At 53.0% G+C, this 16,085-nt stretch overlaps 1 protein-coding gene across 7 annotated transcripts in view; it reads left to right on the forward strand.

Moving 5' to 3' along the window:
• SPTBN4 (spectrin beta, non-erythrocytic 4) overlaps positions 1-16,085 on the forward strand; it is a 71,407-nt gene that overhangs the window by 28,225 nt on the left and 27,097 nt on the right. For 4 of the 7 annotated variants that reach the window (XR_006816218.1, XM_045987767.1, XM_045987769.1 and 1 more), the window contains 6 exons: positions 734-871; positions 4,102-4,852; positions 6,300-6,502; positions 10,162-10,252; positions 13,759-13,905; positions 15,148-15,411. Coding sequence is in view for 6 of the 7 variants with exons in the window: in XM_045987767.1 (XP_045843723.1) it covers positions 734-871; positions 4,102-4,852; positions 6,300-6,502; positions 10,162-10,252; positions 13,759-13,905; positions 15,148-15,411 (1,594 nt within the window). In the remaining variant the exon portion in view is untranslated. Of the gene's footprint in view, positions 1-733; positions 872-4,101; positions 4,853-6,299; positions 6,503-10,161; positions 10,253-11,481; positions 11,505-11,639; positions 11,738-11,833; positions 11,931-13,758; positions 13,906-15,147; positions 15,412-16,085 lie in introns of those variants that run through there. The other 3 variants (XM_045987773.1, XM_045987771.1, XM_045987772.1) reach the window with 3 other exon arrangements.

A 16,085-nucleotide genomic window follows, 5' to 3' on the forward strand; every position in this document is an offset into this window, starting at 1 on the left:
TAGATCCCTTTTATTCATCCATTCATTCGTTCAGTTGATACTTACTGAGCTGTCGCTGTGTTCTAGGTCTTGTGCTGACCATCGCTGACACATAGGCCCGGTCCCTACCCTTACTGTGCCCGCAGTTATCCAGCCACAGCTTTGGGCACTGTTTTAAAAGAGCGAGGGCTGTGCCCAGCTTTAAAAAGATCTCCCTAGTTGCCATGTGTTGGAGCAGTTGAGAATGGTGGCTGGGAGCCCAGAAAGGGGCCCCAGGTGGGGCCCCGGGTGGGAAGGGACAGGACTGGACCAGGCTAGGAGGCCAAGTGGAGAGGCCATGGGGGTCAAGAGTCTGGGGAGGGTCATTGTCCGAAACAGGACCCAGAGCTGTGGCCTAGGGGATGGTGGGGCTGCCTCTGAGATGGGGACCCAGGGGAAAACCAGTTTGGGGGAAGACACTGATGCTGGTTTGAGTCACAGTGGCTGGGAGGAGCCCCGTGGAGGAGTCCGGCAGCTTTGAGGTTGCGGACATGTTCCAAAGGAATGAAGTTGAGGCTGCAGAGAGAGATATGGGGGTCACAAGAGCAGGGTCACGAGAACTGAGACTGTGTGGATGGATGGGATGGCCCAGCAAGGTGGGAAAGAAAGCTAAGGGAGTTAGCTAAGAGTTAGAAGGAAACGCAGGAGAAGGCCAAGAGGTGGGCAGGTCCCCAGGGTCCAGGCCTACCTGAGCAGGACCATCTTCCTCCTACAGATTTGAGAGTCTGGACCAGGAGATGAACAGTCTGATGGGCCGTGTCCTGGATGTGAACCACACAGTCCAGGAGCTGGTGGAAGGAGGCCACCCCAGTTCAGACGAGGTGCGCTCCTGCCAGGACCACCTTAACAGCAGGTAGGCGGGGCCTGAGGCCTCACACCAGTCCTTACCTGTTCTTTCCATCATTCTTTTCCTCATTTACTCAACTGTCAGAAATCAAGAATGTGCAATTTCGACTCCCTGAGGTGGTAATGACTACCTAGGAAATCAGCAAAATCTTGGGGGAACATGGTAATACGTGGTATTAGTGATGATGTGATAAAATGAGGATATAATATATTTTAGTGGGTTATTAGTTTACTTGTATAGAAACAACTCACTGAGGATCTACTCTCTGCCAGGAATTTTTCTAAGCACTTTGTGTGCCTGGTTTTATCTTCCAATATCCCAATTTCCATAGTAAAGTTTCCAGAATTCAGAACTCTTTTAAAATGGTAACAAAGTAGTATCTTTCCCTCTAGAACACTACCAGCTGTTCTTCCAACATGGGTAGGGTTCATAGATGAAGACACTGATCCAGGGAGGTGAAATCCATAACGTGATTACTCAGTCCGATAAGTAGGAATCAAACCCAGTTCTGTCTGAATCCGGAGCTGGGGTCTTGAGCACTTATACTGAGTCTTCTCAGCAACCCTATGGGGCACAAATTGCCCCATGTCAGAGGGGAAGCAGGAGCTCAGAGATGTGAAGACACTGGCCTGAGGTCACACAGCAAATTACAGGCTCAAGCTGGGATGTGAAGTTGAATTTGTCTGACTCCAAAGACTGTTTTTAACTACTCTGCTGTAACATTCCAGTAACCAGGGATTTTAAAACCTCTCTACCTTTGGCAGTCTCAAAGCATCAGGCCCTTAAATGATAATAACATTAACGATTTGCTGCTTAGTAAAGGTATAGGCCAAGTGCTTTAGCCACATATCATTAAACACTCACTGAAATGGACATTATCCCCATTTTCCAGATGAGGAAAGTATGGATCAGAAGGAAATAATTTGCCCAAGGTCACATGGTGAATCTGGCCAAAGCAGATCTTGAACTTGGGTCCTTTTTTTTCCTTTTTTTAAAGATTTTATTTATTTATTTATTTGTCAGAGAGAGAGCACACGCACACACACAAGCAGGCAGAGTGGCAGGCAGAGGCAGAGAAGCAGGCTCCCTGCTGAGCAAGGAGCCTGATGGGGGACTTGATCTCAGGACGCTGGGATCATGACCTGAGCTGAAGGCAGTGGCTTAACCAACTGAGCCACCCAGGCATCCCTTCTTTTTCTTTTTCTAAAAATATTTATTTATTTGACAGACAAGAGATCACAAGTAGGTAGAGAGGCAGGCGGTGGGGGGGAGCAGGCTCCCTGCTGAGCAGAGAGCCCAATGCGGGGCTCGATCCCAGGACCCTGAGATCATGACCTGAGCCAAAGGCAGAGGCTTAACCCACTGAGCCACCTAGGCGCCCCTCTTTTCTTTTTTTTAAGAGAGAGAGAGCACAAAACAGGGTGGAGGGAGAGAGAGAATCTTAAGCAGGCTTCGTCCCCAGCACAGAGCCCAATGCAGGGCTCGATCCATCACTGGGAGACCATGACCTGAGCCAAAATCAAGAGTCAGACGCTTAACCATCTGAACTACCCAGGCGCCCCTGAACTTGGGTTCTTCTGATTTCAGAGTCCTAATCTCTGCCCTGTGGCATGTCCATTCTGGAGGGGACAGAGAGACAGAGAGACAAATAAACTAATAAATGAACAAGATCCTTAGAGAATTCTTGTGACCTGATAGAACATAACCAGGGGCCTGGAGGTGATTTTAGATCTTGTGGTCAGCCATGACATTTTGAGCAGGGCCCTCAGAGGGGATGAGAAGGAGCCAGCCACACACAGGAAGGGACTGGAGGGTACAGAGCATTCCAGGCAGGGAGCACAGCTGAGGCAGAAAAGAGTTTGATATTCTCCCCCAAATTGTCCCCAATCAATAATAGTAGTGCACAAGTCCTGTTTGACCCACTTCATAAATCATAACTCATTGGACTCTCACAACACCCATGAGGTAGGTGCTGTGCTATGATTGCGTCCATTTTACTGATAGGGAAACTGAGGCACAGGGAGGATTACTTACCAAAGGGCAGACAGGTCAGCTTTGACTCCAGGCAGTCCAGCTTGGACCACACACAACCTATGAAGGGGAACTGAGAACGAGAGAAGTATCATCACTTGCCTGAGGGCACAGAGCAATACATAATTTTTTCCCCATTAACTTATTTTGCTATAGAACACGTTTGCCTTTCTGCAGTTTGATCCTCAGCCCGTGGCTCATGGGACATGCTCAGTTTCTATTTGCTGGACCCAGCACCATATCTGATGTCGTAAGCCAGCACGTCTTACACTCTGGGCTCAACATCCCTCTTAAAAACTGTTAGGAGCCCCAAAGAGCTTGTTTTTGTGGGTTGTATCTATCAATATTTACTATGTTATAAACTGATACTGAGAAATGTAAAACTATTAAGTTTTACTGTGATTTTAAAATCACAGTCATGGGGTGCCTGGGTGGCTCAGTGGTTAAGCATCTGCCTTCAGCTCAGGTGGTGATCCCAGGGTCCTGGGATCAAGTCCCACATTGGGCTCCCTGCTCAGTGGGAAGCCTGCTTCTCCCTTTCCCACTCCCCCTGCTTGTGTTTCCTCTCTCGCTGTCACTCTCTGTCAAATAAATAAAATCTTTTTAAAAAACCACAGTCATATGCCTGGCTAGATAAGATTTAATAAACATATGCCTTCCTGAAAAAAAATAGAAATAAAAAAATAAAACACAATCATAAACCCAGGATGTTAATGTCACTAATGTTTTTGGTGTTTTTTTTTTTAATGAAAAATAACTACTTTTCAACACAAAAAAAATACAGCGAGAAGAGTGGCTTTGTGTTGTATTTTTGCAGATCTCTTTGCTGTCTGGTTGAGAAGGCAGCTGAGCTCTGGGGTGTGCTCCTGCGTTCATTCTTGGCCATGCTACCTCAGAATTACACTGGGCTCTGGGGACAGAATAGGAGAGAAAAAGCAAATAGCATCTTAGCACTATTATAAAGATGGTTTTGACCTAGCTCAGATTACATTTTGAGAACTGCTGCTCTAAGCAAGTGTGCCTTGTAGGGTTTTATTTTACACAGGCAGAAGCCGGGGCTCTGCGAGATAAAGTGACTTTCCAAAGTCACACAGTGGCCGGGTTCTATCCCAGGTCCATGGGCTCCCCAGGTCCCTGGGCTCCCCAGGCCCGGGAGGAGGTCCTCCTCAAGCCGCCCTTCTTACCCCCCGCCCCGCCCCGGGCAGGTGGAACCGCATCGTGGAGCTGGTGGAACAGCGCAAAGAGGAAATGAGCGCCGTACTGCTGGTGGAGAACCACGTGTTGGAGGTGGCCGAAGTGCGCGCCCAAGTGCGCGAGAAGCGGAGGGCGGTGGAGAGCGCGCCCCGAGCGGGCGGCGCCTTGCAGTGGCGCCTGAGCGGCCTGGAGGCGGCCCTGCAAGCGCTGGAGCCCCGCCAGGCGGCCCTCCAGGAGGAGGCCGCCCTGCTGGCAGTGCGCTTCCCAGCCCAGGCGGCGCGGCTGCACCAGGGTGCGCAAGAACTGGGTGCTGAGTGGGGCGCGCTGGCCAGCGCGGCTCAGGCGTGTGGCGAGGCGGTGGCTGCGGCTGGGCGCCTGCAGCGCTTCCTGCACGACCTGGACGCTTTCTTGGACTGGCTGGTGCGCGCCCAGGAGGCGGCGGGCGGCATCGAGGGGCCCCTGCCCGGCAGCCTGGAAGAGGCGGACGCACTGCTGGCTCGCCACGCCGCGCTCAAGGAGGAAGTGGACCAGCGCGAGGAGGACTACGCGCGCATCGTGGCAGCCAGCGAGGCGCTGCTGGCGGCGGATGGCGCCGAGCTGGGCCCGGGCCTGGCGCTCGACGAGTGGCTGCCACACCTGGAACTTGGCTGGCACAAGCTGCTCGGCTTGTGGGAGGCACGCAGGGAGGCCCTGGTGCAGGCACACGTCTACCAGCTCTTTCTGCGCGACCTGCGCCAGGCTTGCGCGGTGCTCCACAACCAGGTGGCCGCCTCGGGGTTCGCGCGGTGGGGGCTTGAGGCCGAGGGGGCTCACAGAGACAGGGAAATGTATGGAGCGGTGTTTGCAGTGGTCATCGGGTTCGTGGCTCCGAGGTCCGGGGAGGGTATCTGGGATGGCTGGCTGGTTTGTGGATCAGCCAGTGTGAACACGTGCGGGCGTGTGCGTAACAGGATTTGAGGATTATGATGGGCAGACTGGTGTGTTATCCCAGGCGGCTGGCTGACAACTTGTGGACTATCCCAAGTGAGTAAAGCACTTGGCTACACGTTACAGTGACTTCCCCGGGGTTTGTGAATTGTCTGGAAGGAAATAAGATCGCCAGGTTGATTGGTGATGGTTAAAGGACTTCAAAGATCTTGGGGTGGATGGTGGGGGATCAAAATTATGGAAATAGGTAATTCAGGCTCAGAGGTTATCCGGATTAGCAGTTGATTGTGGATTATGTGGTTATGGGTGCCCAAATGAGCAGATAATCTTACCTTTGGGGATGGCAGTTTACATGCTTTCTGCAGAGGGGAACCAACTGTGTATGGTTTAAGAAATCAAGCAAGGTGCTGTGGGTATCTGGGAACAGCTGATCTGGCTGGAGGTCATTCTGGGATGGGAAGCAAGTTTGAGGATTCGGACAAGGTAGAACATCCTGTTCTCAGATTGTCCAAGAGTACCCACAAGCTTTAGACACCATTTTAGAAAGGGTGACCACCTATGCTGGTTATCTCAGAGAAAGCCCACCCAGTTTGAGGATTATCTAGGGGGACAGACAGGGAGCCCCAGGAATTCTGAGGCTACTGAATATGGGAGTGAGGGGGCCTTAAGAGAACCTCTCTGAACCCCCTGTTTTACCAGTTAGAAAACTAACCTCTGAGAGGGAAAGAACTTCCTTGAGGTCACCCAGCACCCAGTTCAGGCTTCATGGATGAACTAAATCTTCACTGAATGCCTCCTCTGTGCCAGGCACTAGCCTTAGGAAACAAAACACAAAATCCCACCTTCATGCAGCTGACCTTCGTGTGTGTGTGTGTGTGTGTGTGTGTGTGTGTGTTTAGGGGGGAGAAGAGGATGAACAAGTAAATGCATACAAATATAATATCACGTTGGGTGTACACTATGAAAAATAATAAAGCAGGATGAGGGGATCTGGCTGGGGTGGAGGGTGGTATTTTTTGGCAGATGGTCAGAGACCTGAAGAAAGTGAAGGAGCCAAGCAGGGGGGATATCTGGAGGGAGGGACTGCCAGGCAGAGGGCCTGGCATAGGCAAAGGCCCGGAGGTGGGCTCCTGCCTGGCAGGTTCGATGCTAGAGCACGGTGAGCAAGGTGGGGAAGACAAAGGAAGGGGGAATGCCAGGCTGGCAGCATCTCCCAGGTCCTGGAACTGAGCAGGGCTGACCTGAGCACCACCCCTCCCTCTTCCCCCTCCCCTCTCCCTAGGAGATGGCACTGTCGGGTCCAGAGCTCCCGGGCACCGTGGAGACAGTGGAGGAAGCGCTCAAGAGACACCGGGATTTTCTCACCACGATGGAGCTGAACCAGCAAAAGATGCACGTGGCCGTGCAGGCGGCCGAGGGCCTCCTGAGACAGGGCAACATCTACGGGGAGCAGGCCCAGGAGTCTGTGACCCGGCTGCTAGAGAAGTAGGTTGCTGGTTGGGGGCACAGGGCAGGGAGGGAGCGGTCAGGGCTCCTCGCCTTTCCATCTGCATTTCCGCTTCTCTGCCCACTCTCCAGCGTCCCTTTAATTCCATACTGGCTTAGATTTGATGTAACTTGATGTTTTGTGAAAAAGTGACTAACTGGTGGTGGGAAACCCTTTTTGGGATATACAGGGAAGGTTTTTTTTTTGCAAGGCGGCCCTCAGCCCGGCGTAGCTGGTCAGGTGGTGAAAATGTGACCTTTTCTTAGATGCCCACCTCCTGCTGTGCTTGTCCCCAGATCCAGCAGCTAAAGGCCAGACACAGGTGCTGTTCTAGCTTTCCAGACAGGATGCCGCGCCCCGGCGTGCTGGGTTTTTGGAAACGGTGACTGAGCTCCTCGGGCAGGCCCCGAAGGCCCCGTTCCCTTGGAAGCACACAGAGCGTGTGTGTTTCTGTGTCCCTTTCATGCCTCCTTTGCATGTTATCGGCCACCATCTGTCTCACCACTGCCCTGTCTCTTGTCTGTCCTTGCACTAATTAGACAAAGACATTTACTGAATAGCCACTGGGTGCCAGGCACTCTTCTAGGCACTCCAAGCAAAACATTATTCTCTACCGGCCTCCCCGCCCAAATCCCAGCCCTCAAGTAGAGCCTCTCATAGGGCCTCTTCCAGGCTGATTTCGATCATCATCGCTGTTTCTGACTCTTGGGGTGAGTCAACGACGGCCCAGCACCCCTCTTTCTGTCCTTCCATCCTGATGGAAAACATGCCTGGTCTTTCCACTACCATCCACAGCCGGAGACCACAGCCCTTCCTCTGTCTGGGGCTCAGAGGTCCTTTTCCCCTAAATTCATCTGGGACAAGGCTGGAATTTTCTAAGGGGAACTTTCATGGGGAGTCTGATCCTGAGGGTGTAAACTCGTGAGCTGGGGCTCCCAGTGCCAGGCTAGACCTGCCCTTCCTTTACCCCACCTTTTTTTTTTTTTTTTTAAATTAAGATTTTACTTATTTATTTATTCATTTAATTTTATTTATTTATTTATTTATTTGAGAGAGAGCGAGAAAGAGAAAGAGCATGAGCAGGGGAGAGGGACAGAGGAAGAAGCTGATTCCCTGCTGAGCAGGGAGCCCGATTTGGGGCTCCATCCCAGGATCCCAGGATCACGACCTAAGCCGAAAGCAGATGCTTAACCCACTGAGCCCCCCAGGCGCCCTACCCCACATTTCATGAGTACCTGCTGTATGCCACGCTCTGCAGAATGAAGAGGTGAAGCCTGGGGGACTGCTCGTTCTGTGATTCCTCTTCCTTCCTTCCTTTCCTGTCATTAATTGCTCCTTTCATTCTATTATTTATTCAGCTAATTAAACAGGTACTGAGTCCATGCCCTGTTCCAGGCCCTGTGGGGCATATAGCAGTGACCAGGACTGCACACGATTCCTGCCCTCACAGAGCTCACATGCTGTCTGGCAAGGACGGCCTAGAATGGTCAGGACCAGGATGGAAGAAATACAGGGGGCTGTGGGAGCCCCGAGGGGGGCATCCGCCCTAGGCTTGTGCTGGGTGAGGCTGGGAACACAGCAGGAACAGAGACGGTCCCAATCCCTGCCCCCTTCACTCCCAGGCCGCAGTCTGTTTGTCTAGAGACAGGTTTCATACCCTCTGGAAGTCAAAAAACATCCATTCGCTGGAGGCAGCGGCTCACATGCTAGTCCCAGCTCTACCCCTCAACCCTGGAGATTGAGGGCCTGTCACTTAGTCCCTCCACGTGTCTCCCCTAACCTGGAACCTGGCCCCTTCCTGTGTGTGAAGTGCTCTTCTTTGCAGTCTAGAGGCTCAATTAAGGGAACTGACTTACCCAAGGTCACAGCCAGGAAGTGACCGAGCCTGGATATGAAGGATATGACCACTGTTGTTTTCTTGCCCTCCGTCCTCTGGGAAAAGAGGGATTTTCCTCATTCCTAGGACTGATGCTTGCAAGTTGGCTGGTAAAGACCTGAGGGATGATGTCAGTTCAATTTCAGAGGCATTTCCTATTTCCTGGCTCCTGAGCTGAGTCTGAGCAGAAGGGAATTAGTATTTTGCTTGGGTTGTCCTGTTCCTCCTTCCAGCTGCGCCCCTGGTGTTTGGTGACCTCTCTCCCTCTTTGCCTCCATTTATCTGTATATCTCTGTGTCTCCATTTCCTTCCATGCCTCTCCCTGTTTTTCTGTCCCTCCATCTGCCTCTCTCTGACTCTGTGTTCTCTTCCATTGTTTTCTCTGTCTTTCCAGATACTTTACCTTTGCTTCTGTCATCTCTCTTTCCCTCTGCCTTATGTCTCATTCATTCATTCATTCACTCATTCATTCATTCATTTGTTCATTCAAGAAATGTATACTGAGCACCTGATGTGTGCGAGACTCTTTATCTAGGCATTGAGGATACATCTGTGACCAAAACAGAGATTCCTGCCTTGGTGGGATGGCATCCTAGTGGGGAAGACAGACAAGACAAATAAGTAACATATAACACTGCTAAGTGCAAGAGAGAAAATTAAAGAAGAAAAGAAAGCCAGAAAGTGTTGGAGAGCAATCAGGAGGGGCCTCACTAAGAAGGTGGTATTTAAGTAGATGATGGGAGGCGGGAAGAGCTTTCCCAGCTGTGGGAGCAGCCAGTGCCAAGGGCCTGAGGTGGGAATGGCTTGTTCAAGGCAAAGGACAATGGGATGTCCCCAGCCCCCTCCACCAGGACTCTTGGGCACTTTGTACTGTGGGCAGGAGGCCAGGCTGCCTGGGGCTGCAGTCCCTGCTGGCTCCCGGGTGGCGGGGCTTGGGTCCAGCCAGGCCAGTTCACTCAGGCCAAAGGTCTGACCCTGCTTGCCAGTGCGCCTGCCCACCCTCTTTGCCTGTGCCCTACTCTCTTCCCTTTCTCCAGCTCTGCTGTACCCTCCCATCTGGCTAGCTGTGTTTTACTGGTATCATCTTGCCACCTTTCTGCCTTTTCCTCTCCCTTTTGTCCCTGCCCTGACTCTGTCACTTTCCCTCCATCTGCCTTCTTCTCTCTCTCTCCTTGTCTACTGCTCTTGGTCTCTGTCTGTCTGGCACTACCCTGATGCATTTCTTTCTTATTTTTTTCTCTCGCTGGGCTTCCTTCTCTTTGTCTGGGTGTCTCTATCAATCACTTCCTCTTGAGGTCTGTTTCTCCCTGTCTCTGGTCTTGTGTCTGTGTGTTTATCTGTCTCTCCGCAGGCCTCTGCACCTCTCTCTCTCTCTCTCTCTCTCTGAGTCTGTCTCCTCCTCCTGTTCTCTCTTTCTCTCTAGGTGTCTCTTGATTTCTAATTTACTGTTTCTTGGTATCGCTACTCTGCAAATCTCTTATCTCTCTGGGCTTGTGTCTTTCTGTCACTCTTTCTCAGTGTCTGTATTTCTTTCCAGGTCTCTGTCTGTCTCTCCCATTCTCTCTCTCTGTCTCCCTCTGCCCCTCTCTGGCTCATCCCTGGCTCTGCCCTCACCAATGTGTCTTTCCCTATCCCCCCATCCCCACCTTACTTTCTCCTCTTCCTCACAGTTACATATGCCCTCGGTTCCTAGCCCTGACAAGCCCGATGCCCGCACAGCCCTCCACCATTGTCCCCCACCCCCACCCAGGCTTGCCCCAGCCCCTCTCTCCTCATCCCCAGGAGCCGAGAAAACCAACTACGGGCCCAGCAATGGATGCAGAAGCTACACGACCAACTTGGGCTGCAGCATTTCCTCCGAGACTGCCACGAGGTAGGACCTCCAGCTGTGCAGGGCCGGTGACTTCTTTCCTAGGGAGGGAAATGCTCCAGGGCTGAGGCTCCTCCGGGCGGGGACGCCCCGTCTAAGTGGGTCGTGGAGCGATATTCATTTGGAGCCGCCAGGAGGCGCGCGGGTTCCAGCCTCAGTGCGCAAGCTCCGCAGCCCCCGCCTCCCGTCGCGCCGCGGGGAAGAGGGAGGGGCCCTGGGCGCCCCTGGCAACGGCGCGCGTTCGCGCCTACGGGTCCCGCGGGAACGCGCGGTGATCTCACCTTTCTCTCAGGAGATTTGTGAGAACCGCCTTGCTGGGAGAGTACTGGGAGACGGGCAGGGGCAGGAGTGGGTAGACCAGCTACCCAGAGCGCAACTTCGGTTAAAGACGGTCCAGAAACAAGCCTCCACCCCTTTAAAAGTGTCCAGGAATCAAAATTTACCCCTTTAGAGATGACCTACACATCTGGAAGGGTCGCCCCAAATCCTGAGATGGCTCAGGATTTCTTCCCCATTAGAGACGGTTCCGGAGGCATGCTACCCCCCCGCCCCCCGCATTCCATAGAAACTGTTCTGGACCACATAAAAGAGCGTCGCATTAGAGATGGCCCAGTGAACATTTTTGTAAACCCCAGAGATGATCCCGGCCTCATCCGTCTACCCAGGATCATCACCACCCCCCTTCATAACGATCCAGTGCCTAAGTTTCCCCCAAACAAAGATGGCTCAGAAACAGGCCCCAATTTCTCCTATTAAAGATGGTTTGACACCCTCCATGGTGACCCGCCATGGGAGATGGTTCTCTCCACATATGAAATGGACAAGGGCCTCCATACCTCCCACCTCCACATAACTCAAGCCCATTAGAGATGGGTCTGGGATTCAAGCCCACTAGAGATAGGCGTAGGAACACCTTATCTCCCTCCTTCCCAATGGAGATTATTCTGGCAGTCCCATTTTATAAGTCCATCTGGCAGAACATCTTATGAGATGTTCTAGGACCCCTCCCATATTCGGTATCTATATTCCTGAGATAGGCACAGGAATCTGAGTCCCTTCTCATTAGAAATGGTTTAGGAGTCCACCCCATCCCGTACTTCACAAAGCTGAGGTAGCCCAGGTCCCAGGCCCCCCTCCCTCCTGCCCTTCCATTAGGTCCAGGAGCTCCTTCTCCCTCTTGTGAGATTGTTCTGGACCAAGAAGCAATAATCTGAGATGGCGCAGAACTAATCCCTACCCCCCATGCTTTAGGGAGGTGCTGAATCCTCCTTCACTACCCCCCCCCCCCAAGCTGAGGCCGGGCAAGGAGGCGGGCACGGAGGCAGGCAGGGGGCGCGCGCGGGCGGGCGCGCTTCCGCGGCGCGGGGGCGGGGGCGCGCGTCCGCGAGAGTCTCAGCGGTCGCCACCGCTGCTGCCACCGCCGTCGCAGTGGAGGGGCGAGAGCCCGCCCGCCGCAGGGACGCTCCGCCAACGCCGCCGCCACTTCAGGTCCCCGGGGCGCCCAGAGGAGGGGGCTGACGCGCGTCCCCGCCGAGGCGTGCGGGGGAGGGGGCTCGAGCGCGTGCTCGCCCGGCGAGGCTGCGGGAAGGAGGGGCGCGGACGGCGCGGGGGCGGGCCGGACCTGCGCAGGGACCCCAGCCCTGGGAAGGGGCAGCGAAGCTGGGAGCTGTCCGCGGTGCTGGTGCGGGCGGGACTGAGGGGCCGGGTCCCAAGGGAGGGAATCGGAAAAGGGGGACTTCTGAGGCTACTCCGGAGGTAGTCTGGATTTGCCCTGGGGTTTAGGGAGGTCTTCTCTCTAGGGGGCTCTCCTCTGGGTAACGGGGGATCTGATTTTTTGCCCCGGGGCTGGGGGTTCTCAAATTTTAAGGGGTATCTTCCTTGGTTCTTGCGCGACCTGTATTAGCTTTAAATTATGGGAGCGAATCACTTTTGCGGGGGGGGTCTGCTTTGGGTGGTGAGGGACTTGGATCTGTTCTGGGTTTGGAGGCTATGATTTTGAGGGCCGTTTCCTTCGTTGTTCAGGACTCTAGCTTTGCCCTCGGTGGTGGGGGTCAGTCACTCTGGGGGGACTTTACTTTGATGACGAAGTACCGTCTCCTTTAGGGGCTTTGCCTTCACTGTGTGCTGTGGCTGCCATTGGCGAGCTCTTCCCTGTATGTCAGAAACCTGTGAATTGAGTTGGAGGGTTCAGCATTGGACTTGGCTCGTGTGTGTCTGTATGTGCGTGCGTGTGTGTATGATGGAGTCTGAAGCTGACCTGGACCCCTAGGGAGCACATGCTCCAGGGACACAGGGTGGGGTTTGGCCGGCTCAGGATTTGTCCTTGGTTATGACTGCATTTGCCTCTCAGATGGAGCTAGAGTCTTTTTTTTTCCCCTTTTTTTTTTTTTTTTTTTTTTTTTTCAGGAGGGAAGAAGAGGATCTTGTGACTTGGTGGGGGGAGGGGATGGGGGAGGAGCAAAATGTCCCAGGTGCCAGGTTTGGTCATGAGTGGTTGGGAAGATTCCGGCTTGGGGGACAAGCCTTGAAGGGGGCTCAGAAGGCAACCTTGTGATTGGTCCTGCTCAGGACAATGAGGGGAGGGCTATTCTGTGCTTGCATTTTGGATGACTGGTCTTGCTGGCCAGTGGGGGAAGTAGAACTGGCTTTAATTTGGGAAGGGGGCTGGCATAGAAAGGTTCTGTCTGATCCTGTTGAGGAGTCTGGGGCTAGATTTGGGGGTTGGCTCGTTTGAGGAGCCAGAAGGTGGCCCTGTTGCTTACCTTTGGGAGGTTGTTACCTTTGGCTGGAGGCTAGAACTAGTCATGGTTTGGGGACTGCAGTCTTGGAATCCCAGGCCTGAACATGGGAAGTCCTGTGGGCTCATTAGGGAAGCTGGATATAGGTTATGGGGGATGGGTTTACCCCAGATCGGAGGGTTGGTTTGGAGGGAATTAGACTAGGCTCCAGTTGGGAATTTGTTTAGGGGTTCAACTGGCCATATTGGGAGGTTAGCGCTAGATATGGGCTTCATTTGATACCCTTGGGAATGGTTTGAGAATCTTGAATTGGTCCTTATTGGAAGTGGTTAAGACTAGATGGAAGGGTCAAAGTGTTGCTGTTGGGAAAATGGCATGGGAGGCAGGGGCTAAATTGGAAGTTAGCTAAATTAGCTGAAGGTCTAGTTTTGGAGGGTTGATTTGTCTCTGGGAGGGAGGAGGCTGACTGGCCCAGAAGCTGTGCCTTTGGGAGCTTATGAGGAGTTGAGAAGGGCAGCCATGAGGATGGGGCAACTAAGAGATTGGGCATTCTGGGGGATGCCCATCCATCCTCCACCCCCTAGGAGAAAGCTTGAATGCCTCCCCCCACCCCCCAACAAAGACCGTACTTGCAAAGCTTCTTCCATCCCTTCCTTCCAACCTCCCCCTAAATCTAGCAGCCTAAGCTTTGAATCTGGGATGTTCTGGAATGGAGAGGGGTATGTGCCAGGCTGGGGGAATCAGCTGTGCTCCTCTCCCTGTCCTGCACAGCTGGATGGCTGGATCCATGAGAAAATGCTAATGGCGCGGGATGGTACGAGGGAAGACGGCCACAAGCTGCATAAGAGATGGCTCCGGCACCAGGCATTCATGGCTGAGCTGGCTCAGAATAAGGAGTGGCTGGAGAAGATCGAGAGGGTGAGGATGTAGAGCGTCCCTCTGCCCGTGTCAGGTGCTGGAGGCCTCCAGGGCACCCACATCTCAGTTCCAGAACCCACCACTGCTGTCCTGCCCTTCCTACCCCTCTGAACCCTTAACAGATGATTTCCATATCTGCTCCTTGCCATGGGGCCGTGAGCTATTCTTGTAACCTCTTTGAGCTTCAGTTTTGCCATCTGTAAAATGGCTCACATCTCTTCTGCATGGTGACCATACCTGTCTGGTTGTTCAGTATTTTACCCTTCCTCTAAACTCCCTCACTCCACATGGAGCACCTAGGCTGGAAGGTCAAGCAGACAGGCTGGAGCCGTCCTGGGAGACCCAGGGTTGGTGTGAACTTTGGATTCGTCCAACCCTGGGTTTTAATTGTGTTTATGCTTCTTACCAGCCTTGGCAAATTGTGCTAACCTCTTTGAGCCGCAGTTTGTTCTGCTTTAAAAGTAAGGAAATAGGGATGCCTGGCTGTTTCAGTCAGAAGAGCATTTGACTCTTGATCTTGGGGTCATGAGTTCAAGCCCTGTGTTGGGTGCAGAGATTACTTAAATAAATAAAACTTTAAAGAAAGACAATTAGATAAGGAAACAATGAACATTGCTACTTCCGTGGGCTCTTAAGTCATACATATAAAGTCTTTAATACAAGGCCAGGCACCTAGGAACATAATTGGTACGGTATTGTTATTTTTAATATGTACTGTACCATATGTAGCTCTAGACCACCAAAGAGCTTGACTTGAGTCTTGGAGGAACCCAACCTCAACCCCCAAAACTGATCCCTACTCTTGTTGGAGCCCTAAACCTACAGCCCTCAGTACCCCCATTCCCCTGACTCAAAGGGGATACCCACGTCAGTCTTAAACCCATTGATGCCCCATAAATGGTGGCAGGGGGCAAAATCAATCTTTGAGTTTAACTGAAGTTCATTCTTTCTGCTTTTTTTGCTCTCCCCCCGTCTCTTCTGTCTCCATCTCTCTCTCTCTCATCTGTCTTTCTTTGGGCCTCTTCCCATGTTTCTGACTTGATGGGCATGTCCCTGTGTCCCTCACTCTATGTCTATCCGTCTCTTGTCTCATCCTTCTTCCCATGTGTTGGTTCCTTCCATCTCTGGGCCTGTCTCTGTCTCCATGTCTCTCCCTGTGTCCTATTGCCCCCATACTTCTCTGTCCATCCCCACCACCTGCCCCCTCCCACTCCCTTCCTGTCTCCCACCTGTCTGGGGCAGGAGGGCCAGCAACTGATGCAAGAGAAGCCAGAGCTGGCGGCCTCGGTGAGGAAAAAGCTGGGGGAGATCCGGCAGTGCTGGGCCGAGCTGGAGAGCACCACCCAGGCCAAGGCGCGGCAGCTCTTTGAGGCCAGCAAGGCCGACCAGCTGGTGCAGAGCTTTGCCGAGCTGGACAAGAAACTCCTTCACATGGAAAGCCAGCTGCAGGACGTGGATCCTGGCGGGGACCTGGCCACCGTCAACAGCCAGCTCAAGAAGCTACAGGTATGGCCTGGCCGACCCCGACAGGGCCTCTGCGTGCCCCTGGGGAGCCTGAGTCAAGGTATTGCACACAGAGGGGATTTCATAGAGGGATTTGTTTCAGATGTGTTAGAAGGGCTGGAAGAGCAGAAAGGGGGTTCCGAGGGAACCCATTTAATGGTAACTCACTCCTTCCAGCAACCCTAAGAGATTGGTCCAGTGACTATCCCCCATTTTACCAATGGGGAAAGTGAGGCACAGAACGTAAAGCATGTGGCCCAAGAACACACAGCGAGCCAGCGGCTCCCTTAGGACGCAAGGAGGGCTTGGGGGATAGACATAGGGTCTGCATGGTCTCGGCTCCTAGCTGGCCGCTGGTCAGTGCTCAGGATCTGATCGCTTGACAAGACTGGCTGGAAGTTTGAAAGCAGATGTTGCTTATCCCCTCTCGAGGTGCAACAGCCCCTGCCTCCGAGTGCCAGGCATGCTGCCTAACCACGACAGGGAACGGAGCCTCCAAGAGGCAACCTTACTGGCCCAGGGGAGCAGGTGAAGAGCCTGGATTCAAATCCAGGACCTTGACTCTTCACCGCTCCTTTGGACATGCCCCCTGCATAGTTACGCTGCTAGAGGGCTCGGCATAGGGTCTGGGGGGGAAGAAGAAAAAAAGAAAGAAAAAGTTAGCTAATAATCAAAGC

The sequence above is a fragment of the Meles meles genome, chromosome 19 (genome assembly GCF_922984935.1).
Source record: "Meles meles chromosome 19, mMelMel3.1 paternal haplotype, whole genome shotgun sequence".
NCBI classification, from domain to species: Eukaryota; Metazoa; Chordata; class Mammalia; order Carnivora; family Mustelidae; genus Meles; species Meles meles.